Here is a 27500-nt window from a genome sequence, read left to right as displayed (position 1 = left end):
GCCCCATATTATACAACTACATTCTGTAGTAGGGGCCCCATATTACATTCTGTAGTAGGGGCCCCATATTACATTCTGTAGTAGGGGCCCCATATTACATTCTGTAGTAGGGGCTTCATATTACATTCTGTAGTAGGGGCCCCATATTACATTCTGTAGTAGGGGCCCCATATTACATTCTGTAGTAGGGGCCCCATATTACATTCTGTAGTAGGGGCCCCATATTACATTCTGTAGTAGGGGCCCCATATTACATTCTGTAGTAGGGGCCCCATATTACATTCTGTAGTAGGGGCCCCATATTACATTCTGTAGTAGGGGCCCCATATTACATTCTGTAAGGCCTGTTGGTGTAGATATCTAGACCCTCTAATCTGAAAGGCCTGTTGGTGTAGATATCTAGACCCTCTAATCTGAAAGGCCTGTTGGTATAGATATCTAGTAGTTATTTAAGGACATTTCTGACTCAATACAAACATGTCTACTCATCTTTGCTCTCTCTCACTCTCATAACTACATTCTGTAGTAGGGGCCCCATATTACATTCTGTAGTAGGGGCCCCATATTATACAACTACATTCTGTAGTAGGGGCCCCATATTACATTCTGTAGTAGGGGCCCCATATTACATTCTGTAGTAGGGGCCCCATTTTACACTCTGTAGTAGGGGCCCCATATTACATTCTGTATTAGGGGACCCATATTACATTCTGTAGTAGGGGCCCCATATTACATTCTGTAGTAGGGGCCCCATATTACATTCTGTAGTAGGGGCCCCATATTACATTCTGTAGTAGGGGCCCCATATTACATTCTGTAGTAGGGGCCCCATATTACATTCTGTAGTAGGGGCCCCATATTACATTCTGTAGTAGGGGCCCCATATTACATTCTGTAGTAGGGGCCCCATATTACATTCTGTAGTAGGGGCCCCATATTACATTCTGTAGTAGGGGCCCCATATTACATTCTGTAGTAGGGGCCCCATATTACATTCTGTAGTAGGGGCCCCATATTATATAACTACATTCTGTAGTAGGGGCCCCATATTATATAACTACATTCTGTAGTAGGGGCCCCATATTATATAACTACAATCTGTCAGTGTCTGTCAAATTAAGGTCTGCTGGTGGATTATTAAACACACACACACACACACACACACACACACACACACACACACACACACACACACACACACACACACACACACACACACACACACACACACACACACACACACACACACACACACACACACACACACACACACACACACACACACACACACACATACATTTCAACTACACAGATTAGGCGATATCATTGGTTTTGTGACTGTGATGGGTTGTGAATGACTTTGAACTTCACTTTACATGTTTTGAGTTGACAGCTCAGAATAATTCCGTCAAGGCAGAGTCAGAATCTGTTATGAAATCATCTTCTCAATGCCGGTTATTTCGTTATGTAAGGTAGTACTTTTATCATAAAATTGTTTTTTAAAATCCTCTGATATCATCTTTATAATGTATCAAATCTGAAAATGATTAAGATTTTGATGTTTCATTTGTATGTTTGTTTATTCATAAAATATATCCATCCATCCATATGTTCCATCTCTCTCTGTCTCTCTCTCTGTCTCTCTCTCTGTCTCTCTCTCTGTCTGTCTGTCTCTCTCTCTCTCTCTCTCTCTCTCTCTCTGACAGGGGGAAGCAGACCAGTAAGCAGTCAGGAAGAGGAGGAGGAAGAGAGGGAGGAGGAGGAGGAAGAGAGGGAGGAAGTGGTGGAGTAAGAGACAGAGGAAGTGAGGAAGGAGGAAGAGGAGGAGGAAAAGAGGGAGGAAGAGGAGTCAGGAAGGCTGAGTTGGGGAGCAGGTTACCCATACTGAAACACTGAGTCACCTCTCATATACAACAGTGCTGGTTTGATTTGTGTAATAAAATTGTCTCACTGGTAATGTGGTGTGTATTTATACCCTAATGTTATTTTTTTGAGATCTGTGGGGACGACAGGATTGAATTGAAGAACAAAGGAGAGTTGTAGCATGGAGGAGTGGGAAGGAGAAGAGAGGAAAGAATGGTGGAAGGAAGTGGAGAGGAGGGGATAGAGGAGAAGGGATGAGGGGATAGAGGAGAGAAGGGATGAGGAGGGGATGGAGGGGATAGAGGAGAAGGGATGAGGAGGGGATAGAGAGGGGATGAGGGGATAGAGGAGAAGGGATGAGGGGATAGAGGAGAAGGGATGAGGGGATAGAGGAGAGAAGGGATGAGGAGGGGATGGAGGGGACAGAGGAGAGAAGGGATGAGGAGGGGATAGAGGAGAGAAGGGATGAGGAGGGGATAGAGGAGAGAAGGGATGAGGAGGGGATAGAGGAGAGGAGAGGGATGAGGAGGGGATAGAGGAGAGGAGAGGGATGAGGGGATAGAGGAGAAGGGATATAGAGGAGAAGGGATGAGGAGGGGATAGAGGAGAGGAGAGGGATGAGGAGGGGATAGAGGAGAGGAGAGGGATGAGGAGGGGATAGAGGAGAGGAGAAGGGATGAGGAGGGGGTAGAGGAGGGGATAGAGGAGAGAAGGGATGAGGAGGGGGTAGAGGAGAGAAGGGATGAGGAGGGGATAGAGGAGAGGAGAGAAGGGATGAGGAGGGGATAGAATATATAATAGTTACTGTAGACAGCCCAATGTCCAACTGTCTACAATAGTTACTGTAGACAGCCCAATGTCCAACTGCCTATAATAGTTACTGTAGACAGCCCAATGTCCAACTGCCTATAATAGTTACTGTAGACAGCCCAATGTCCAACTGCCTATAATAGTTACTGTAGACAGCCCAATGTCCAACTGTCTACAATAGTTACTGTAGACAGCCCAATGTCCAACTGCCTATAATAGTTACTGTAGACAGCCCAATGTCCAACTGCCTATAATAGTTACTGTAGACAGCCCAATGTCCAACTGCCTATAATAGTTACTGTAGACAGACCAGCCCAATGTCCAACTGCCTATAATAGTTACTGTAGACAGCCCAATGTCCAACTGCCTATAATAGTTACTGTAGACAGCCCAGCCCAATGTCCAACTGTCTATAATAGTTACTGTAGACCGCCCAATGTCCAACTGTCTATAATAGTTACTGTAGACAGCCCAATGTCCAACTGTCTATAAATGTTACTGTAGCCAGCCCAATGTCCAACTGTCTATAATAGTTACTGTAGACAGCCCAATGTCCAACTGTCTATAATAGTTACTGTAGACAGCCCAGCCCAATGTCCAACTGTCTATAATAGTTACTGTAGACAGCCCAATGTCCAATTGTCTACAATAGTTTCTACAGGCAGCCCAATGTCCAACTGCCTATAATAGTTACTGTAGACAGCCCAATGTCCAACTGCCTATAATAGTTACTGTAGACAGCCCAATGTCCAACTGTCTATAATAGTTACTGTAGACAGCCCAATGTCCAACTGTCTATAATAGTTACTGTAGACAGCCCAGCCCAATGTCCAACTGTCTATAATAGTTACTGTAGACCGCCCAATGTCCAACTGTCTATAATAGTTACTGTAGACAGCCCAATGTCCAACTGTCTATAATAGTTACTGTAGACAGCCCAGCCCAATGTCCAACTGTCTATAATAGTTACTGTAGACCGCCCAATGTCCAACTGTCTATAATAGTTACTGTAGACAACCCAGCCCAATGTCCAACTGTCTATAATAGTTACTGTAGACCGCCCAATGTCCAACTGTTTATAATAGTTACTGTAGACACCCCAATGTCCAACTGTCTATAATAGTTACTGTAGACAGCCCAATGTCCAACTGTCTACAATAGTTACTACAAACAGCCCAATGTCCAACTGTCTATAATAGTTACTGTAGACAGCCCAGCCCAATGTCCAACTGTCTATAATAGTTACTGTAGACCGCCCAATGTCCAACTGTATACAATAGTTACTACAAACAGCCCAATGTCCAACTGTCTATAATAGTTACTGTAGACAGCCCAGCCCAATGTCCAACTGTCTATAATAGTTACTGTAGACCGCCCAATGTCCAACTGTCTATAATAGTTACTGTAGACAGCCCAATGTCCAACTGTCTATAATAGTTACTGTAGCCAGCCCAATGTCCAACTGTCTATAATAGTTACTGTAGACAGCCCAATGTCCAACTGTCTATAATAGTTACTGTAGCCAGCCCAATGTCCAACTGTCTATAATAGTTACTGTAGACAGCCCAGTCCAATGTCCAACTGTTTATAATAGTTACTGTAGACAGCCCAGCCCAATGTCCAACTGTCTACAATAGTTACTGTAGACAGCCCAGCCCAATGTCCAACTGTCTATAATAGTTACTGTAGACAGCCCAGTCCAATGTCCAACTGTCTACAATAGTTACTGTAGACAGCCCAATGTCCAACTGTCTACAATAGTTACTACAGACAGCCCAATGTCAACTGTCTACAATAGTTACTACAGACAGCCCAATGTCCAACTGTCTACAATAGTTACTGTAGACAGCCCAATGTCCAACTGTCTACAATAGTTACTGTAGACAGCCCAGTCCAATGTCCAACTGTTTATAATAGTTACTGTAGACAGCCCAGCCCAATGTCCAACTGTCTACAATAGTTACTGTAGACAGCCCAGCCCAATGTCCAACTGTCTATAATAGTTACTGTAGACAGCCCAGTCCAATGTCCAACTGTCTACAATAGTTACTGTAGACAGCCCAATGTCCAACTGTCTACAATAGTTACTACAGACAGCCCAATGTCCAACTGTCTACAATAGTTACTGTAGACAGCCCAATGTCCAACTGTCTACAATAGTTACTACAAACAGCCCAATGTCCAACTGTCTATAATAGTTACTGTAGATAGCCCAATATCCAACTGTCTACAATAGTTACTACAGACAGCCCAATGTCCAACTGTTTATAATAGTTACTGTAGACAACCCAATGTCCAACTGTTTATAATAGTTACTGTAGACAGCCCAATGTCCAACTGTCTATAATAGTTACTGTAGACAGCCCAGTCCAATGTCCAACTGTTTATAATAGTTACTGTAGACAGCCCAGCCCAATGTCCAACTGTTTATAATAGTTACTGTAGACAACCCAATGTCCAACTGTTTATAATAGTTACTGTAGACAACCCAATGTCCAACTGTTTATAATAGTTACTGTAGCCAGCCCAATGTCCAACTGTCTATAATAGTTACTGTAGACAACCCAATGTCCAACTGTTTATAATAGTTACTGTAGCCAGCCCAATGTCCAACTGTCTACAATAGTTACTACAGACAGCCCAATGTCCAACTGTCTACAATAGTTACTGTAGACAGCCCAATGTCCAACTGTCTACAATAGTTACTGTAGACAACCCAATGTCCAACTGTTTATAATAGTTACTGTAGACAGCCCAATGTCCAACTGTCTATAATAGTTACTGTAGACAACCCAATGTCCAACTGTTTATAATAGTTACTGTAGACAGCCCAGTCCAGCCCAAATAAATGCTTCACAGAGTTCAAGTAACAGAACACATCTCAACATCAACTGTTCAGAGGAGACTGGGTGCAGTTAAATAGTCTGGTGGCCATTTGATTAATTGTTCAGCTGTCTTATGGCTTGTCATACACGGCTGTTCATTTAAAGAGACTATGGTTGGAGTAACCTGTCAATCAAAACTGTTCATTTAAAGAGACTATGGTTGGAGTAACCTGTCAATCAAGACTGTTCATTTAAAGAGACTATGGTTTGACAAACCTGTCAGTCAAGACTGTTCATTTAAAGAGACTATGGTTTGACAAACCTGTCAGTCAAGACTGTTCATTTAAAGAGACTATGGTTGGACTAACCTGTCAATCAAGACTGTTCATTTAAAGAGACTATGGTTTGACAAACCTGTCAGTCAAGACTGTTCATTTAAAGAGACTATGGTTTGACTAACCTGTCAATCAAAACTGTTTATTTAAAGAGACTATGGTTGGACTAACCTGTCAGTCAAGACTGTTCATTTAAAGAGACTATGGTTGGAGTAACCTGTCAATCAAGACTGTTCATTTAAAGAGACTATGGTTTGACAAACCTGTCAGTCAAGACTGTTCATTTAAAGAGACTATGGTTTGACAAACCTGTCAGTCAAGACTGTTCATTTAAAGAGACTATGGTTGGACTAACCTGTCAATCAAAACTGTTCATTTAAAGAGACTATGGTTTGACAAACCTGTCAGTCAAGACTGTTCATTTAAAGAGACTATGGTTGGACTAACCTGTCAATCAAGACTGTTCATTTAAAGAGACTATGGTTGGAGTAACCTGTCAATCAAGACTGTTCATTTAAAGAGACTATGGTTTGACAAACCTGTCAGTCAAGACTGTTCATTTAAAGAGACTATGGTTTGACTAACCTGTCAATCAAAACTGTTTATTTAAAGAGACTATGGTTGGACTAACCTGTCAGTCAAGACTGTTCATTTAAAGAGACTATGGTTGGAGTAACCTGTCAATCAAGACTGTTCATTTAAAGAGACTATGGTTTGACAAACCTGTCAGTCAAGACTGTTCATTTAAAGAGACTATGGTTTGACAAACCTGTCAGTCAAGACTGTTCATTTAAAGAGACTATGGTTGGACTAACCTGTCAATCAAAACTGTTCATTTAAAGAGACTATGGTTGGACTAACCTGTCAATCAAAACTGTTAATTTAAAGAGACTATGGTTGGACTAACCTGTCAATCAAAACTGTTCATTTAACGAGACTATGGTTGGACTAACCTGTCAGTCAAGACTGTTCATTTAAAGAGACTAGGATTTAGGGTTTTGGTCAGAGACAGTAAATGAACTGATTAGTTGAGTCTTCATTTTCCTGTATAACAAGGCTACAATAAATGGGGCAACAATAGATGTCAGTTGAAATACAGGACGACCATCTCTACAGCATGGACCTCTACAGCATGGACCTCTACAGCATGGACCTCTACAGCATGGACCTCTACAGCATGGACCTCTACAGCATGGACCTCTACAGCATGGACCTCTACAGCATGGACCTCTACAGCATGGACCTCTACAGCATGGACCTCTATAGCATGGACCTCTATTATTAAAGGGGACAGTTTGATTCCTTGGCACGTTAACATAAACACTGGACTAATTCTTTATCAGGTAGCTCTACCGTTTGTTTCATATGTGTAGCTTAACGACAGTTAGGTAGCCTAGTGGTTAGAGTGTAGAGGAGGCAGGTAGCCTAGTGGTTAGAGCGTAGAGGCGGCAGGTAGCCTAGTGGTTAGAGTGTAGAGGCGGCAGGTAGCCTAGTGGTTAGAGCGTAGAGGCGGTAGGTAGCTTAGTGGTTAGAGCATAGAGGCGGCAGGTAGCCTAGTGGTTAGAGCGTTGAGGCGGCAGGTAGCCTAGTGGTTAGAGCATAGAGGCGGTAGGTAGCCTAGTGGTTAGAGCGTTGAGGCGGCAGGTAGCCTAGTGGTTAGAGCGTAGAGGCGGTAGGTAGCCTAGTGGTTAGAGCGTTGAGGCGGCAGGTAGCCTAGTGGTTAGAGCGTAGAGGCGGCAGGTAGCCTAGTGGTTAGAGCGTAGAGGCGGCAGGTAGCCTAGTGGTTAGAGCGTAGAGGCGGCAGGTAGCCTAGTGGTTAGAGCGTAGAGGCGGCAGGTAGCCTAGTGGTTAGAGCGTAGAGGCGGCAGGTAGCCTAGTGGTTAGAGCGTAGAGGCGGCAGGTAGCCTAGTGGTTAGAGCGTAGAGGCGGCTGGTAGTCTAGTGGTTAGAGCGTAGAGGCGGCAGGTAGCCTAGTGGTTAGAGAGTAGAGGCGGCAGGTAGCCTAGTGGTTAGAGCGTAGAGGCGGCAGGTAGCCTAGTGGTTAGAGCGTAGAGGCGGCAGGTAGCCTAGTGGTTAGAGCGTAGAGGCGGCATGTAGCCTAGTGGTTAGAGCGTAGAGGCGGCAGGTAGCCTAGTGGTTAGAGCGTAGAGGCGGCATGTAGCCTAGTGGTTAGAGCGTAGAGGCGGCAGGTAGCCTAGTGGTTAGAGCGTAGAGGCGGCAGGTAGCCTAGTGGTTAGAGCGTAGAGGCAGCAGGTAGCCTAGTGGTTAGAGCGTAGAGGCGGCAGGTAGCCTAGTGGTTAGAGCGTAGAGCCAGTACCCAAAAGGTTGGTGGATTGAATCCCTGAGCTGACAAGGTAAAAATCTGTCGTTCTACCCCTGAACAAGGCAGTTAACACACTGTTCCCCGATAGGCCGTCATTGTAAATAAGAATTTGTTCTTAACTGACTTGCCCAGTTAAATAAAGGTAAATTTAAATTAAAAAATAACCTATATCTGACAGAACCAGGCTGAGTATCTTATCTATATCTGACAGAACCAGGCTGAGTATCTTACCTATATCTGACAGAACCAGGCTGAGTATCTTATCTATATCTGACAGAACCAGGCTGAGTATCTTATCTATATCTGACAGAACCAGGCTGAGTATCTTACCTATATCTGACAGAACCAGGCTGAGTATCTTATCTATATCTGACAGAACCAGGCTGAGTATCTTATCTATATCTGACAGAACCAGGCTGAGTATCTTATCTATATCTGACAGAACCAGGCTGAGTATCTTACCTATATCTGACAGAACCAGGCTGAGTATCTTATCTATATCTGACAGAACCAGGCTGAGTATCTTACCTATATCTGACAGAACCAGGCTGAGTATCTTACCTATATCTGACAGAACCAGGCTGAGTATCTTACCTATATCTGACAGAACCAGACTGAGTATCTTACCTATCTATATCTGACAGAACCAGGCTGAGTATCTTATCTATCTATATCTGACAGAACCAGGCTGAGTATCTTACCTATATCTGACAGAACCAGGCTGAGTATCTTACCTATCTATATCTGACAGAGCCAGGCTGAGTATCTTATCTATATCTGACAGAACCAGACTGAGTATCTTACCTATCTATATCTGACAGAGCCAGGCTGAGTATCTTATCTATATCTGACAGAACCAGGCTGAGTATCTTACCTATATCTGACAGAACCAGGCTGAGTATCTTATCTATATCTGACAGAACCAGGCTGAGTATCTTACCTATATCTGACAGAGCCAGGCTGAGTATCTTACCTATATCTGACAGAACCAGGCTGAGTATCTTATCTATCTATATCTGACAGAGCCAGGCTGAGTATCTTATCTATATCTGACAGAACCAGGCTGAGTATCTTACCTATATCTGACAGAGCCAGGCTGAGTATCTTACCTATATCTGACAGAACCAGGCTGAGTATCTTATCTATATCTGACAGAACCAAGCTGAGTATCTTATCTATATCTGACAGAACCAGGCTGAGTATCTTATCTATATCTGACAGAACCAGGCTGAGTATCTTACCTATATCTGACAGAACCAGGCTGAGTATCTTATCTATATCTGACAGAACCAGGCTGAGTATCTTATCTATATCTGACAGAACCAGGCTGAGTATCTTACCTATATCTGACAGAACCAGGCTGAGTATCTTACCTATATCTGACAGAACCAGGCTGAGTATCTTACCTATATCTGACAGAACCAGGCTGAGTATCTTACCTATATCTGACAGAGCCATGCTGAGTATATTAGAACAACTAAAGTCATTACATAAATAGAATAGGCTAAAAATAAGAGTTTGACGATGCTCCAGTATTGTTTATGTAATGCGGGAGGTTGTAGGAGGTAGTATACGCAGTGTGTGTGTTTATGTGTGTGTGTGTGTGTAGGAGGTAGTACACCAAAAGAAATTAATGTTCTTAACTGGTTCTTCCTCAGCTCTTAAGTTTTCTTGGGAAACTCTTGTCCGATAAAGAACCTTTGAGTTAAGTGTGTGTGTGTGTTATCATATTTCCCAGCATGCTCTTTTTATAATGGTTGGTTTCAATGTCTGTGTTTTGGCATGCACATTGATTGATTAATTCATCTCATGCTACTCAAATATAAAAATATATATATTTTTACTATTCTAATCTTTTACTTGGACTTATTGCACGCGCCAATGAAGTGTTTGTTTCAGTTAAATGTTTAAGTTAGTCTCATGTCTTAGTCTTCCCAACCCAGGCAGTCATTCTGAATACAGGTTGCGGGTAAATGTTTTTCTCTAAATGTTGGATATACCCACTCTGGCTGGAGGGATACACAACACTTTGCAAGCCAGCATAATGTGATTTCCAGGCCTGCTCTGGCCTGTAAACCAGACGTTTCATACCATTGCATGAGGGTAAAACTCTCAAAAGATGGCCCTATAAAATATGTATTGATTTATCTTAAATAATCAAAGTTCAATGGCATCATGTTCACTCACTTGGTTCAGGTCACAGGACTGAAAATGAACGAATGCGACAATCATTTCTCTATCACAAGGAAACAGTCATGGGTGTACTGGTAACGAGAAAATTCAAGCCGAAAGGTACCCTGGTAAATATGTAAATAAAGCCCAAAACCCTACAGCAGGACTATTCAATTCTAGTCTTGGAGGACCGAATCATTTCTGCTTTTAGATTTTTGTATGGATCGTCAAAGAACCATCCCATCTATGGTTCCTCAGATACCCTAAAATGGTTCCTCAGATACCCTAAAATGGTTCCTCAGATACCCTAAAATGGTTCCTCAGATACCCTAAAATGGTTCCTCAGATACCCTAAAATGGTTCCTCAGATACCCTAAAATGGTTCCTCAGATACCCTAAAATGGTTCCTCAGATACCCTAAAATGGTTCCTCAGATACCCTAAAATGGTTCCTCAGATACCCTAAAATGGTTCCTCAGATACCCTAAAATGGTTCCTCAGATACCCTAAAATGGTTCCTCAGATACCCTAAAATGGTTCCTCAGATACCCTAAAATGGTTCCTCAGATACCCTAAAATGGTTCCTCAGATACCCTAAAATGGTTCCTCAGATACCCTAAAATGGTTCCTCAGATACCCTAAAATGGTTCCTCAGATACCCTAAAATGGTTCCTCAGATACCCTAAAATGGTTCCTCAGATACCCTAAAATGGTTCCTCGATGGCATCGCTCTCAACAACCTTATTTGGTTTCAACTTGAACCTTTGTTTTTTATCTAGATTGTAGGCTGTGCGTGTCTGTGTGTGTGTGTGTGTTTGTGTGTGTGTGTCTGTGTGTGTGTGTGTCGTCTGTGTCTGTGTGTGTGTGTGTGTGACTGTGTGTGTGTGTGTCGTCTGTGTGTGTGTGTGTGTCGTCTGTGTGTGTGTGTGTGTGCGTGTGTGTGTGTGTCTGTGTGTGTGTGTGTGTTGTCTGTGTGTGTGTGTGTGTGTGTGTGTGTGTGTGTGTGTGTGTGTGTGTGTGTGTGTGTGTGTGTGTGTGTGTGTGTGTGTGTGTGTGTGTGTGTGTGTGTGTGTGTGTGTGTGTGTGTCTGTGTGTGTCGTCTGTGTGTGTTTGTGTGCGAGTGTGTAAGAGAACGGCTGGTTAGGAACACTGTACATGTCAGACTCAGCAGGTTTGTTGCACATGGATCTAGAACTAGATGACATAATGGTGTTAATTCTCCTCCTCCTCCTCCTCCTCCTCCTCCTCCTCCTCCTCCTCCTCCTCCTCCTCCTCCTCCTCCTCCTACCCCCTCTCTTGCTCTAGTCCACACATACTCCTCCTCTCACCTGCTCACTTCTCCTGCTCACCCCCCCCCTTCACTCCTCCTCCTCCTCCTCCTCCTCCTCCTCCTCCTCCTCCTCCTCCTCCTCCTCCTCCTCCTCCTCCTCCTCCTCCTCACCCTTTTCACTCTTCCTACTCCTCCTCCTCCTCCTGCTCACTCCTCCTGCTCCTGCTCACCCCCCCTTCACTCCTCCTCCTCCTCACCCTTTTCACTCTTCCTCCTCCTACTTCTCCTCCTCCTCCTACTCCTCCTGCTCACTCCTCCTACTCCTCCTCCCACTTTTCACTCCTCCTCCTCCCCCTTTTCACTCCTCCTCCCCCTTTTCACTCCTCCTCCTCCCCCTTTCACTCCTCCTCCTCCTCACCCTTTTCACTCTTCCTCCTGCTCCTCCTGCTCACTCCTCCTCCTACTCCTCCTGCTCACTCCTCCTCCTCCTGCTCACTCCTCCTCCTCCTCCTCCTCCTCCTGCTCACTCCTCCTCCTCCTCCTCCTCCTCCTCCTACTCCTCCTGCTCACTCCTCCTCCTCCTTCTCCTCCTCCTCCTACTCACCACTCCTCCTCCTGCTCACTCCTCCTCCTCCTACTTCTTCTCCTCCTCCCCCTGCTCCCTCCTCCTGCTCACTCCTCCTCCTCCTACTCCTCCTCCCCCTCCTACCCCCTCTCTTGTTCTAGTCCACACATACTCCTCCTCTCACCTGCTCACTCCTCCTCCTCCTGCTCACTCCTCCTCCTCCTCACCATTTTCACTCTTCCTCCTTCTCCTCCTCCTCCTCCTGCTCACTCCTCCTGCTCACTCTTCCTCCTCCCCTTTCACTCCTCTTCCTCCCCCTTTCACTCCTCCTCCTCCTCCTCCTCCTCCTCACCCTTTTCACTCTTCCTCCTCCTTCTCCTCCTGCTCACTCCTCCTCGTCCTGCTCACTCCCCCTCCTCCTCCTTCTCCTCCCCCTCCTCACCACTCCTCCTCCTCCTGCTCACTCCCCCTCCTCCTCCTTCTCCTCCCCCTCCTCACCACTCCTCCTCCTCCTGCTCCCTCCTCCTCCTCCTGCTCACTCCTCCTCCTCCTACTTCTCCTCCTCTTCTTCCTACTCCTGCACTACCTGCTCCACCTCCCCCTGCTCCACCTCCTCCACCTGCTCTTCCTCCTGTTCATGTCGCTCTAATCCACCCACCCCTTTGATGAATAATGATTGAGGTAAATGGCTCTCAAAGCTGTACCCCCCCCCCCACACACACACAAACATACCAGTATTCACTGTAGTATTTTTGTGGACTTTACTGTAGTATTTATACTGTTGTAAAAGAAAACTGTACTGTACTATAGTAATTAATGTATCTCTTTGCAGATTGCAGTATACTGTAGTATTTATCATAGTGTTTACATTTTTTAAAATCTTTGACATAAAGTGGAAGTTTTCTCCTTCAGGAAACCTACTGGAGAAATAGTAAAAGAGCAAAAGTTTCATAACCAAGTAGGTCGAACTCTTGTCTGAACAGACAGCTCAGAGCTTCTGCTTTTTTCCCGGCAAATTTGTATGGAACACAGTAATGGTCTATATTTGGGATGTTCTGTAGGTTCCTCACTTATGGGTGGCATAAAGTGGGATATGGGGAGGGGGAATAGGCAGGGTATATTAAATACTGTAGTATTTACTATAGTTAAAAATGTTGCCATGTTTTTTGTGTACTGTAGAGTTTTAGCTGATAATACTGCAGTATTCACTATAGTATTCTATAACATTATATAGTAAGTACTACACATGCTCGAGGGATACTACAGTCTGTACTATAGTAGTATACAGTATACTACAGTTTGCTACAGAATTCTATAGTAAGTACTGTAGTCGTGTTCTATAATAAGTACTGTAGTAGTATTCTATAAGTACTGTAGTAGTATTCTATAGTAAACTGTAGTCTTCTATAGTAAGTACTGTAGTAGTATTCTGTAGTAAACTGTAGTAGTATTCTATAGTAAGTACTGTAGTAGTATTCTATAGTAAACTGTAGTAGTCTTCTATAGTAAGTACTGTAGTAGTATTCTATAGTAAACTGTAGTATATTTTTGTGGGACCTGACAGCTCAGGGTGTCTCGTGGCCTGGGGGGCATGCTGCGTGTGAGGTGGGGGATGCTGGTCTGTAGCACGAGCCCGAGGTGTGGGACTGAATCACAATGAGTGACGGCTCAATGAAAATCACAGCACGACAGAAGAGAGGGAGGGGAGGGAGAAGAAGAGAGGAGAGGGAGGGAGAGAGGAGAAGAGAGGGAGGGAGGGAGGAGAAGAGAGGGAAGGGAGGGAGGAGAAGAGAGGGAGGGAGAGAGGAGAAGAGAGGGAGGGAGAGAGGAGAAGAGAGGGAGGGAGAGAGGAGAAGAGAGGAAGGAGAGGGAGAGAGAAGAGGAGAGGGAGGGGAGGGAGGAGAAGAGAAGAGAGAGAGGAGAAGAGAGGGAGGGGAGGGAGGAGAAGAGAGGAAGGGGAGGGAGGAGAAGAGAGGGAGGAGAAGAGAGAGAGGAGAAGAGAGGGAGGGGAGGGAGGAGAAGAGAGGGAGAGAGGAGAAGAGAGGAAGGGGAGGGAGGAGAAGAGAGGAAGGAGAGGGAGTGAGGAGAAGAGAGGGAGTGAGAAGAGAGGGAGGGGAGGGAGGAGAAGAGAGAGAGGAGAAGAGAGGGAGGGGTATAGAGCGAGCAGCTGCTGCCAAGCCTAGCCCAGCCTCCACGCACCCTCTCTCTCTCTCTCTCTTTCTCTCTCTCAAGCACACACACGCTCACTGGTGGTGGTGGTGGAGGAGAGATCCACGGGACAACAAAGAAGGTCTGCGCTGTTCTGCGTAAACTGCGGTTTCTGATCGCCATCAGGGAAGAGGAAAAAGGTCCCGAGTCTACACTACACTGGCTACTGTTTACTGAAACCTATTCTTCAGTTCTTTGGGGGGGATACACGCAGCAAGACTGGAGGTGACAGAATCCTTAGTGAACCTCTTAGGTAAGCAAACTATGGAAAACTATCATTTACTGTAGGGACATAAGCAAAAGTCAGTGCGTGTCTATCCTTCTCTCTGTTTCAATTCAAGGGGCTTTATTGGCATGGGAAACATATGTTAACATTGCTAAAGCAAGTGTTTCTCTGTCTCCTTTTCTATGTGGCTATTATTGGAAATATGTCATTCACAGCCCCGTCTCTGTGGTGGAAAATCATTGTTTATTTATTGATATGACTGATGCTGATCAGATCGATCAATACCGTGGAAAGTGTTCTACATGCATGTATTGACCTATTTATTGATATGACTGATGCTGATCGCATCGATCGATACTGTGGAAAGTGTTGACCTATTTGAAACCCCTTTTATATTGTCAATTGGATACAACAACACAATCAAACATATTTTTCCAGATAAGAAATTCAGTTTGTCATCGACTCTTTTCACATTTCTGCATTTGTTTTGAATTGTAATCGAGGAGAACATGTTGGTGTAAAGCAATGGGCTAGTTAGTGTGTGAACTGCATTACTCAGCAATGGGCTAGTTAGTGTGTGAACTGCATTACTCAGCAATGGGCTAGTTAGTGTGTGAACTGCATTACTCAGCAATGGGCTAGTTAGTGTGTGAACTGCATTACTCAGCAATGGGCTAGTTAGTGTGTGAACTGCATTACTCAGCAATGGGCTAGTTAGTGTGTGAACTGCATTACTCAGCAATGGGCTAGTTAGTGTGTGAACTGCATTACTCAGTAATGGGCTAGTTAGTGTGTGAACTGCATTACTCAGCAATGGGCTAGTTAGTGTGTGAACTGCATTACTCAGCAATGGGCTAGTTAGTGTGTGAACTGCATTACTCAGCAATGGGCTAGTTAGTGTGTGAACTGCATTACTCAGCAATGGGCTAGTTAGTGTGTGAACTGCATTACTCAGCAATGGGCTAGTTAGTGTGTGAACTGCATTACTCAGCAATGGGCTAGTTAGTGTGTGAACTGCATTACTCAGCAAAAAATACATTCTGTAAATGTAACACTGTCAACGTGTTTATAGGAGAACCACCAAAATGTGTTGAATTTACTCTTTTAAAAAGGGTCGCCTTTTAACACTCCAACACCAGCGGCATCAACAGACTAACTAACTAACAGACTAACTAACAGACTAACTAACTAACAAACTAACTAACAGACTAACTAACTGACTAACTAACTAACAGACTAACTAACTAACAAACAGACTAACTAACTGACTAACTAACTAACAGACTAACTAACTAACAGACTAACTAACTAACTAACAGACTAACTAACTAACTAACAGACTAACTAACTAACAGACTAACTAACTAACAGACTAACTAACTGACTAACTAACTAACAGACTAACTAACTAACAGACTAACTAAACTAACTAACTAACAGACTAACTAACTAACAGACTAACTAACTAACAAACAGACTAACTAACTAACAGACTAACTAACTAACAGACTAACTAACTAACAGACAACTAACTAACTAACTAACTAACTAACAGACTAACAGACTAACTAACTAATTAACTAACTAACTATGACTAACTCATTGTTAAAGTTGCACTGTTATGGGGGTTCACTAATACCTTGTTAAAGTTGCACTGTTATGGGGGTTCACTAATACCTTGTATCAAACACTTAAGAATTCAATGTTTACAATAGGTCAGTGTTAAATGTACACTGTTATGGTGTTCCCCGAGTCCTTCACAGTCTAACTAACTAACAGACTAACTAACTAACAGACTAACTAACTAACAGACTAACTAACTGTATGTACACTGTTATGGTGTTCCCCGAGTCCTTCACAGTCTAACTAACTAACAGACTAACTAACTAACAGACTAACTAACTAACAGACTAACTAACTGTATGTACACTGTTATGGTGTTCCCCGAGTCCTTCACAGTCTAACTAACTAACAGACTAACTAACTAACAGACTAACTAACTAACAGACTAACTAACTGTATGTACACTGTTATGGTGTTCCCCGAGTCCTTCACAGCAAATTCTCCAATGTTAAATCAACACGGATAGTGTTACATTTAACACTGGTCCAGTGTTTATACAGTTCCACACTTTTCAGTTTTAAATTAATACGCCTCTTAGTGTAAAGCCTTTTTTTTTGCATATTTCCCACAGTGCCTTGCCCTTTGAGTGAATTCTAAGCTAATATATTATCATTCAAATTAAATTCTTTAGCACATACAACACATCATTCATAAGGCCTTATTTAGAGGGCCAAGTTTGACCCTAATACAGGGGCCTGAAACTCATGGTTTACATGCAAAATAAGGCCTGCAAGTCACAGTATGCTGTCATTCCTATTGGAATCCAGCCAGAGTGGGGATATCCAACATTTAGATTTTTTTTTAAATCACCTCCATTCAGATTGAATGCCGGGTTGGGAAGGCTAAAACATGAGACTAGGCATCTTAACTGAAACAAACATTTCAGATATGACAGATTGGATTAGTTTAGAATTGTATTTAATTTTAATTAGCATAAATGTAATTAATCAGAGCATTCGGGAAAGTAATTCTGACCCTTTCACATTTTGTTAAATTACAGCCTTATTCTAAAATGGATTAAATTAAATGTTTTCCTCATCAATCTACACACAATACCCCATAATGACAAAGCAAAAAACAGTTTTTAAAAATGTTTTCAAAAAAACAGAAAAAAAACAGATTTACATAAGTATTCAGACCCTTCGCTATGAGACTCGAAATTGAGCTCAGGTGCATCCTGTTTCCATTGATCATCCTTGAAATGTTCCCACAACTTGATTGGAGACCACCTGTGGTAAATTCAATTGATTGGACATGATTTGGAAAAGCACACACCTGTCTATATACAGTAAGGTCTCACAGTTGACAGTGCATGTCAGAGCAAAAACCAAGCCATGAGGTCAAAGGAATTTTCCCCAGAGCTCCGAGACAGGATTGTGTCAAGGCACAGATCTGGGGATGGGTACCAAAAACAAATCTGCAGCATTGAAGATCCCCAAGAAAACAGTGACCAAACAGTGGCCTCCATCATTCTTAAATGGAAGAAATCACCAAGACTCTTCCTAGAGCTGGCCACGCTGCCAAACTGAGCAATCGATGGAGACGGGCCATGGTCAGGGAGGTGACCAAGAACCTGATGGTCACTCTGACAGAGCTCCAGAGTTCCTCTGTGGTGATGAGAGAACTTTCCAGAAGGACTACCATCTCTGCAGCACTTCGCCAATCAGGCCTTAATGGTAGAGTGACCAGACGGAAGCCACTCCTCAGGAAAAGGCACATGACAGCCTGCTTGGAGTTTGCCAAAAGGCACCCAAAGGACTCTCAGACTATGAGAAACAAGATTCTCTGTTCTGATGAAACCAAGATTGAACTCTTTGGCCTGAATGCCAAGTGCCACATCTGGAGGAAGCCAGACACTACTCATCACCTGGCCAATACCATCCCTATGGTGAAGCATGGTGGTGGCAGCACCATGCTGTGGGGATATTTTTCAATGGTAGGGACTGGGAGACTAGTCAGGATCGAGGGAAAGATGAATGGAGCAAAGTACAGTGAAATCCTTGATGAAAACCTGCTCCAGAGCACTCAGGAACTCAGACTGGGGCAAAGGTTCACCTCCCAACAGGACAACAACCCTAAGCACACAGACAAGACAACACAGGAGTGGCTTCGGGGCAAGTATCTAAAGCCCGGACTTGAACCTGATCGAACATCTCTGGGTAGAACTGAAAATAGCTGTGTAGAAATGCGCCCTATCCAACCTGACAGAGCTTGAGAGGATCTGCAGAGAAGAATGGGAGAAACTCCCTAAATACAGGTGTGCCAAGGTTGTAGCGTCATACCCCAGAAGACTCGAGGCTGTAGTCACTGCCAATAACAAAGTACTGAGTAAAGGGTGCGAATACTTATGTAAATGTTATATTTCTTTTTTTTGTCCCCTCCTCCAAAAAAATAACTGTTTTTGCTTTGCCATTATGGAGTATTGTGCCGAGATTGAAGAGAGAAAAACAACTATTTAATCCATTTTTAGAATAAGCTGTAAATTACATTTTTGGGGGAAAAAGTGAAGTGGTCTGAATACTTTCCGAATGTTAACGCAAAAACACAGAGATTGAAACAAACAATTCCAAAAATCTACCTGCCGTAGCTCCCTGGCTCCCGAGTGGCGCAGCGGTCTAAGGCACTGCATCTCAGTGCTAGAGTTATCACTACAGACACCCTGGTTCAAATCCAGGCTGTATCACAACTGGCTGTGATTGGGAGTCCCATAGGAACAACATTTCTTTATTTATTTTTTAAATAGAGCATGCTGGGAAATATGATAATAATGGGTGTGGTTTTTGTTTAACAACGGTCCTTAACACTGACATTGGAGTAGTTTTACACCAACAGGTGTTGATGTAATACTTACAGAGTTAATTTAAAACCTGAATCAACACTAGAAATGTCACATTGAACAATCAACGCTAGTTAACCCTGGACATTTTGACACCCTGATTGAACAACAGTATTTGTTTTTTTTACAGCAGCTTTAAAAAGCAACACACACTGGCGTTTATTCCGTTCATAGGTTACACAAAGTAACACTACATCAACACCACAACTGCTTAGACCAGGATAATGAAGACTGACGATTTAGCTTGTGTTTAAATCTCGGACCATCGTGTGCGTTGGCCTCTCTGTGTGTGCGCATCTTTTATATAGACACTGCTCAAAAAAATAAAGGGAACACTAAAAATAACACATCCTTAGATCTGAATGAATGAAATATTCTTATTAAATACTTTTTTCTTTACATAGTTGAATGTGCTGACAACAAAATCACACGAAAAATTATCAATGGAAATCAAATTGATCAACCCATGGAGGTCTGGATTTGGAGTCACACTCCGAATTAAAGTGGAAAACCACACTACAGGCTGATCCAACTTTGATGTAATGTCCTTAAAACAAGTCTAAATGAGGCTCAGTAGTGTGTGTGGCCTCCACGTGCCTGTATGACTTACCTACAAACGCCTGGGCATGCTCCTGAGGAGGTGGCGGATGGTCTCCTGAGGGATCTCCTCCCAGACCTGGACTAAAGCATCTGCCAACTCCTGGACAGTCTGTGGTGCAACGTGGATGGAGCGAGACATGATGTCCCAGATATGCTCAATTGGATTCAGGTCTGGGGAACGGGCGGGCCAGTCCATAGCATCAATGCCTTCCTCTTGCAGGAACTGCTGACACACTCCAGCCTCATGAGGTCTAGCATTGTCTTGCATTAGGAGGAACCCAGGGCCAACCGCACCAGCATATGGTCTCACAAGGGGTCTGAGGAACTCATCTCGTTACCTAATGGCAGTCAGGCTACCTCTGGCGAGCACATGGAGGGCTGTGCGGCCCACCAAAGAAATGCCACCCCACACCATGACCGCCAAACCGGTCATGCTGGAGGATGTTGCAGGCAGCAGAACGTTCTCCTCTGCGTCTCCAGACTCTGTCACGTCTGTCACATGTGCTCAGTGTGAACCTGCTTTCATCTGTGAAGAGCACAGGGCGCCAGTGGCGAATTTGCCAATCTTGGTGTTCTCTGGTAAATGCCAAACGTCCTGCACGGTGTTGGGCTGTAAGCACAACCCCCACTTGTGGACATCGGGTCCTCATACCACCCTCATGGAGTCTTTCTTTCTGACCATTTGAGCAGACACATACACATTTGTGGCCTGCTGGAGGTCATTTTGCAGTGCCCATCCTGCTCCTCCTTGCACAAAGGCGGAGGTAGCGGTCCTGCTACTGGGTTGTTGCCCTCCTGCTACTGGGTTGTTGCTAATTGCCTATAATTTCCACCTGTCTATTCCATTTGCACAACAGCAGTGAAATTTATTGTCAACCAGTGTTGCTTTCTAAGTGGACAGTTTGATTTCACAGGGCGGCAGCGTAGCCTAGTGGTTAGAGCGTTGGACTAGTAACCGGAAGGTTGCGAGTTCAAACCCCCGAGCTGACAAGGTACAAATCTGTCGTTCTGCCCCTGAACAGGCAGTTAACCCACTGTTCCTAGGCGGTCATTGAAAATAAGAATATGTTCTTAACTGACTTGCCTGGTTAAATAAAGGTAAAAATTGAAAAAAAGGAAAAAAGAAGTGTGATTGACTTGGAGTTACATTGTGTTGTTTCAGTGTTCCCTTTATTGTAGGGTCCATCCACATCCTACTATACTGTCCATCCACATCCACATCCTACTATACTGTCCATCCACAGCCTACTATACTGTCCATCCACATCCTACTATACTGTCCATCCACATCCTACTATACTGTCCATCCACATCCACATCCTACTATACTGTCCATCCACAGCCTACTATACTGTCCATCCACATCCTATTATACTGTCCATCCACATCCTACTATACTGTCCATCCACATCCTACTATACTGTCCATCCACATCCTATTATACTGTCCATCCACATCCTACTATACTGTCCATCCATCCATACTGTCCATCCTACTATACTGTCCATCCACATCCTACTATACTGTCCATCCACATCCTATTATACTGTCCATCCACATCCTACTATACTGTCCATCCACATCCTACTATACTGTCCATCCACATCCTATTATACTGTCCATCCACATCCTACTATACTGTCCATCCACATCCTATTATACTGTCCATCCACATCCTACTATACTGTCCATCCACATCCTACTATACTGTCCATCCACATCCTACTATACTGTCCATCCACATCCTACTATACTGTCCATCCACATCCTATTATACTGTCCATCCACATCCTACTATACTGTCCATCCACATCCTACTATACTGACCATCCACATCCTACTATACTGACCATCCACATACCATCATCCTACTATACTGTCCATCCACATCCACATCCTACTATACTGTCCATCCACATCCTACTATACTGTCCATCCACATCCACATCCTACTATACTGTCCATCCACATCCACATCCTACTATACTGACCATCCACATCCTACTATACTGTCCATCCACATCCACATCCTACTATACTGTCCATCCACATCCACATCCTACTATACTGACCATCCACATCCTACTATACTGTCCATCCACATCCACATCCTACTATACTGTCCATCCACATCCACATCCTACTATACTGACCATCCACATCCTACTATACTGTCCATCCACATCCTATCCTACTATACTGTCCATCCACATCCTACTATACTGTCCATCCACAGCCTACTATACTGTCCATCCACATCCTATCCTACTATACTGTCCATCCACATCCTACTATACTGACCATCCACATCCTACTATACTGACCATCCACATCCTACTATACTGTCCATCCACATCCTACTATACTGTCCATCCACATCCTACTATACTGTCCATCCACATCCTATTATACTGTCCATCCACATCCTACTATACTGTCCATCCACATCCTACTATACTGTCCATCCACATCCTACTATACTGTCCATCCACATCCTACTATACTGTCCATCCACATCCTACTATACTGTCCATCCACATCCTACTATACTGTCCATCCACATCCTACTATACTGTCCATCCACATCCTACTATACTGTCCATCCACATCCTACTATACTGTCCATCCACATCCTATTATACTGTCCATCCACATCCTACTATACTGTCCATCCACATCCTATTATACTGTCCATCCACATCCTACTATACTGTCCATCCACATCCTACTATACTGTCCATCCACATCCTATTATACTGTCCATCCACATCCTACTATACTGTCCATCCACATCCTATTATACTGTCCATCCACATCCTACTATACTGTCCATCCACATCCTATTATACTGTCCATCCACATCCTACTATACTGTCCATCCACATCCTACTATACTGTCCATCCACATCCTACTATACTGTCCATCCACATCCTACTATACTGTCCATCCACATCCTACTATACTGTCCATCCACATCCTATTATACTGTCCATCCACATCCTACTATACTGTCCATCCACATCCTATTATACTGTCCATCCACATCCTACTATACTGTCCATCCACATCCTACTATACTGTCCATCCACATCCTACTATACTGTCCATCCACATCCTACTATACTGTCCATCCACATCCTATTATACTGTCCATCCACATCCTACTATACTGTCCATCCACATCCTATTATACTGTCCATCCACATCCTACTATACTGTCCATCCACATCCTACTATACTGTCCATCCACATCCTACTATACTGTCCATCCACATCCTATTATACTGTCCATCCACATCCTACTATACTGTCCATCCACATCCTACTATACTGTCCATCCACATCCTACTATACTGTCCATCCACATCCTACTATACTGTCCATCCACATCCTACTATACTGTCCATCCACAGCCTAGCCTACTCTACTGTCCATCCACAGCCAAGCCTAGCCTATCCTAGCCTACTATACTGTCCATCCACAGCCAAGCCTACTCTACTGTCCATCCACAGCCTAGCCTACTCTACTGTCCATCCACAGCCAAGCCTAGCCTATCCTAGCCTACTATACTGTCCATCCACAGCCTAGCCTACTCTACTGTCCATCCACAGCCAAGCCTAGCCTATCCTAGCCTACTATACTGTCCATCCACAGCCTAGCCTACTCTACTCTCCATCCACAGCCTAGCCTACCCTACGAACCTGTCCATCCACAGCCTAGCCTAGCCTACCCTACTATACTGTCCATCCACAGCCTAGCCTACTATACTGTCCATCCACATCCTACTATACTGTCCATCCACATCCTATCCTACTATACTGTCCATCCACATCCTATCCTACTATACTGTCCATCCACATCCTACTATACTGTCCATCCACATCCTACTATACTGTCCATCCACATCCTACTATACTGACCATCCACATCCTACTATACTGACCATCCACATCCACATCCTACTATACTGTCCATCCACATCCACATCCTACTATACTGTCCATCCACATCCTACTATACTGTCCATCCACATCCACATCCTACTATACTGTCCATCCACATCCACATCCTACTATACTGACCATCCACATCCTACTATACTGTCCATCCACATCCACATCCTACTATACTGTCCATCCACATCCACATCCTACTATACTGACCATCCACATCCTACTATACTGTCCATCCACATCCACATCCTACTATACTGTCCATCCACATCCACATCCTACTATACTGACCATCCACATCCTACTATACTGTCCATCCACATCCTATCCTACTATACTGTCCATCCACAGCCTACTATACTGTCCATCCACATCCTATCCTACTATACTGTCCATCCACATCCTACTATACTGACCATCCACATCCTACTATACTGACCATCCACATCCTACTATACTGTCCATCCACATCCTACTATACTGACCATCCACATCCTACTATACTGTCCATCCACATCCACATCCTACTATACTGTCCATCCACAGCCTACTATACTGTCCATCCACATCCTACTATACTGTCCATCCACATCCTACTATACTGTCCATCCACATCCACATCCTACTATACTGTCCATCCACAGCCTACTATACTGTCCATCCACATCCTATTATACTGTCCATCCACATCCTACTATACTGTCCATCCACATCCTACTATACTGTCCATCCACATCCTATTATACTGTCCATCCACATCCTACTATACTGTCCATCCACATCCTACTATACTGTCCATCCACATCCTACTATACTGTCCATCCACATCCTATTATACTGTCCATCCACATCCTACTATACTGTCCATCCACATCCTACTATACTGTCCATCCACATCCTATTATACTGTCCATCCACATCCTACTATACTGTCCATCCACATCCTATTATACTGTCCATCCACATCCTACTATACTGTCCATCCACATCCTACTATACTGTCCATCCACATCCTACTATACTGTCCATCCACATCCTACTATACTGTCCATCCACATCCTATTATACTGTCCATCCACATCCTACTATACTGTCCATCCACATCCTACTATACTGTCCATCCACATCCTACTATACTGTCCATCCACATCCTATTATACTGTCCATCCACATCCTACTATACTGTCCATCCACATCCTACTATACTGTCCATCCACATCCTACTATACTGTCCATCCACATCCTACTATACTGTCCATCCACATCCTATTATACTGTCCATCCACATCCTACTATACTGTCCATCCACATCCTACTATACTGTCCATCCACATCCTACTATACTGACCATCCACATCCTACTATACTGACCATCCACATCCACATCCTACTATACTGTCCATCCACATCCACATCCTACTATACTGTCCATCCACATCCTACTATACTGTCCATCCACATCCACATCCTACTATACTGTCCATCCACATCCACATCCTACTATACTGACCATCCACATCCTACTATACTGTCCATCCACATCCACATCCTACTATACTGTCCATCCACATCCACATCCTACTATACTGACCATCCACATCCTACTATACTGTCCATCCACATCCACATCCTACTATACTGTCCATCCACATCCACATCCTACTATACTGACCATCCACATCCTACTATACTGTCCATCCACATCCTATCCTACTATACTGTCCATCCACATCCTACTATACTGTCCATCCACAGCCTACTATACTGTCCATCCACATCCTATCCTACTATACTGTCCATCCACATCCTACTATACTGACCATCCACATCCTACTATACTGACCATCCACATCCTACTATACTGTCCATCCACATCCTACTATACTGTCCATCCACATCCTACTATACTGTCCATCCACATCCTATTATACTGTCCATCCACATCCTACTATACTGTCCATCCTGTCCATCCTACTATACTGTCCATCCATCCTACTATACTGTCCATCCACATCCTATATACTGTCCATCCACATCCTACTATACTGTCCATCCATCCATCCTACTATACTGTCCATCCACATCCTACTATACTGTCCATCCACATCCTACTATACTGTCCATCCACATCCTACTATACTGTCCATCCACATCCTACTATACTGTCCATCCACATCCTACTATACTGTCCTCCATTATACTGTCCATCCACATCCTACTATACTGTCCATCCACATCCTATACTATACTGTCCATCCACATCCTACTATATACTGTCCATCCACATCCTACTATACTGTCCATCCACATCCTATTATACTGTCCATCCACATCCTACTATACTGTCCATCCACATCCTATTATACTGTCCATCCACATCCTACTATACTGTCCATCCACATCCTACTATACTGTCCATCCACATCCTACTATACTGTCCATCCACATCCTACTATACTGTCCATCCACATCCTACTATACTGTCCATCCACATCCTACTATACTGTCCATCCACATCCTACTATACTGTCCATCCACATCCTACTATACTGTCCATCCACATCCTATTATACTGTCCATCCACATCCTACTATACTGTCCATCCACATCCTATTATACTGTCCATCCACATCCTACTATACTGTCCATCCACCTATCCTCCACATCCTATACTGTCCATCCACATCCTACTATACTGTCCATCCACATCCTACTATACTGTCCATCCACATCCTATTATACTGTCCATCCACATCCTACTATACTGTCCATCCACATCCTATTATACTGTCCATCCACATCCTACTATACTGTCCATCCACATCCTACTATACTGTCCATCCACATCCTACTATACTGTCCATCCACATCCTATTATACTGTCCATCCACAGCCACATCCACATCCTACTATACTGTCCATCCACATCCTACTATACTGTCCATCCACATCCTACCTACCCTACTGTCCATCCACATCCTCCTACTACTATACTGTCCATCCACAGCCTAGCCTACTCTACTGTCCATCCACAGCCAAGCCTAGCCTATCCTAGCCTACTATACTGTCCATCCACAGCCAAGCCTACTCTACTGTCCATCCACAGCCTAGCCTACTATCTACTGTCCATCCACAGCCAACTCTACTGCCATAGTCCATATCCTAGCCTACTATATACTGTCCATCCACAGCCTAGCCTACTCTACTGTCCATCCACAGCCAAGCCTAGCCTATCCTAGCCTACTATACTGTCCATCCACAGCCTAGCCTACCTCTACTCTACTCTCCATCCACAGCCTAGCCTACCCTACGAACCTGTCCATCCACAGCCTAGCCTAGCCTCCACCCTACTATACTGTCCATCCACAGCCTAGCCTACTATACTGTCCATCCACATCCTACTATACTGTCCATCCACATCCTATCCTACTATACTGTCCATCCACATCCTATCCTACTATACTGTCCATCCACATCCTACTATACTGTCCATCCACATCCTACTATACTGTCCATCCACATCCTACTATACTGACCATCCACATCCTACTATACTGACCATCCACATCCACATCCTACTATACTGTCCATCCACATCCACATCCTACTATACTGTCCATCCACATCCTACTATACTGTCCATCCACATCCACATCCTACTATACTGTCCATCCACATCCACATCCTACTATACTGACCATCCACATCCTACTATACTGTCCATCCACATCCACATCCTACTATACTGTCCATCCACATCCACATCCTACTATACTGACCATCCACATCCTACTATACTGTCCATCCACATCCACATCCTACTATATTGTCCATCCACATCCACATCCTACTATACTGACCATCCACATCCTACTATACTGTCCATCCACAT

The 27500-nt window shown here is 44.0% G+C and overlaps 2 protein-coding genes across 2 annotated transcripts in view; both read left to right on the top strand.

Moving 5' to 3' along the window:
* ccdc169 (coiled-coil domain containing 169) overlaps positions 1 to 1939 on the top strand; it is an 18613-nt gene extending 16674 nt beyond the window's left edge. Inside the window, exon 8 of the mRNA XM_046318179.1 lies at positions 1707 to 1939. Within this exon, the coding sequence (XP_046174135.1) occupies positions 1707 to 1896 (190 nt within the window). The 3' untranslated portion in view covers positions 1897 to 1939. The remainder of the gene's footprint in view (positions 1 to 1706) is intronic.
* Positions 1940 to 14572: 12633 nt separating this feature from the next.
* Positions 14573 to 27500, top strand: part of dclk1a (doublecortin-like kinase 1a) — a 256000-nt gene continuing 243072 nt past the window's right edge. Inside the window, exon 1 of the mRNA XM_046318199.1 lies at positions 14573 to 14622. The gene's annotated coding sequence lies outside the window, so the exon portion shown is untranslated. The remainder of the gene's footprint in view (positions 14623 to 27500) is intronic.

The sequence above is a fragment of the Oncorhynchus gorbuscha genome, linkage group LG20 (genome assembly GCF_021184085.1).
Source record: "Oncorhynchus gorbuscha isolate QuinsamMale2020 ecotype Even-year linkage group LG20, OgorEven_v1.0, whole genome shotgun sequence".
NCBI lineage: Eukaryota > Metazoa > Chordata > Actinopteri > Salmoniformes > Salmonidae > Oncorhynchus > Oncorhynchus gorbuscha.
Note: the sequence above shows the minus strand (reverse complement) of the source record. Positions and strands in the feature narration are given on the sequence as shown.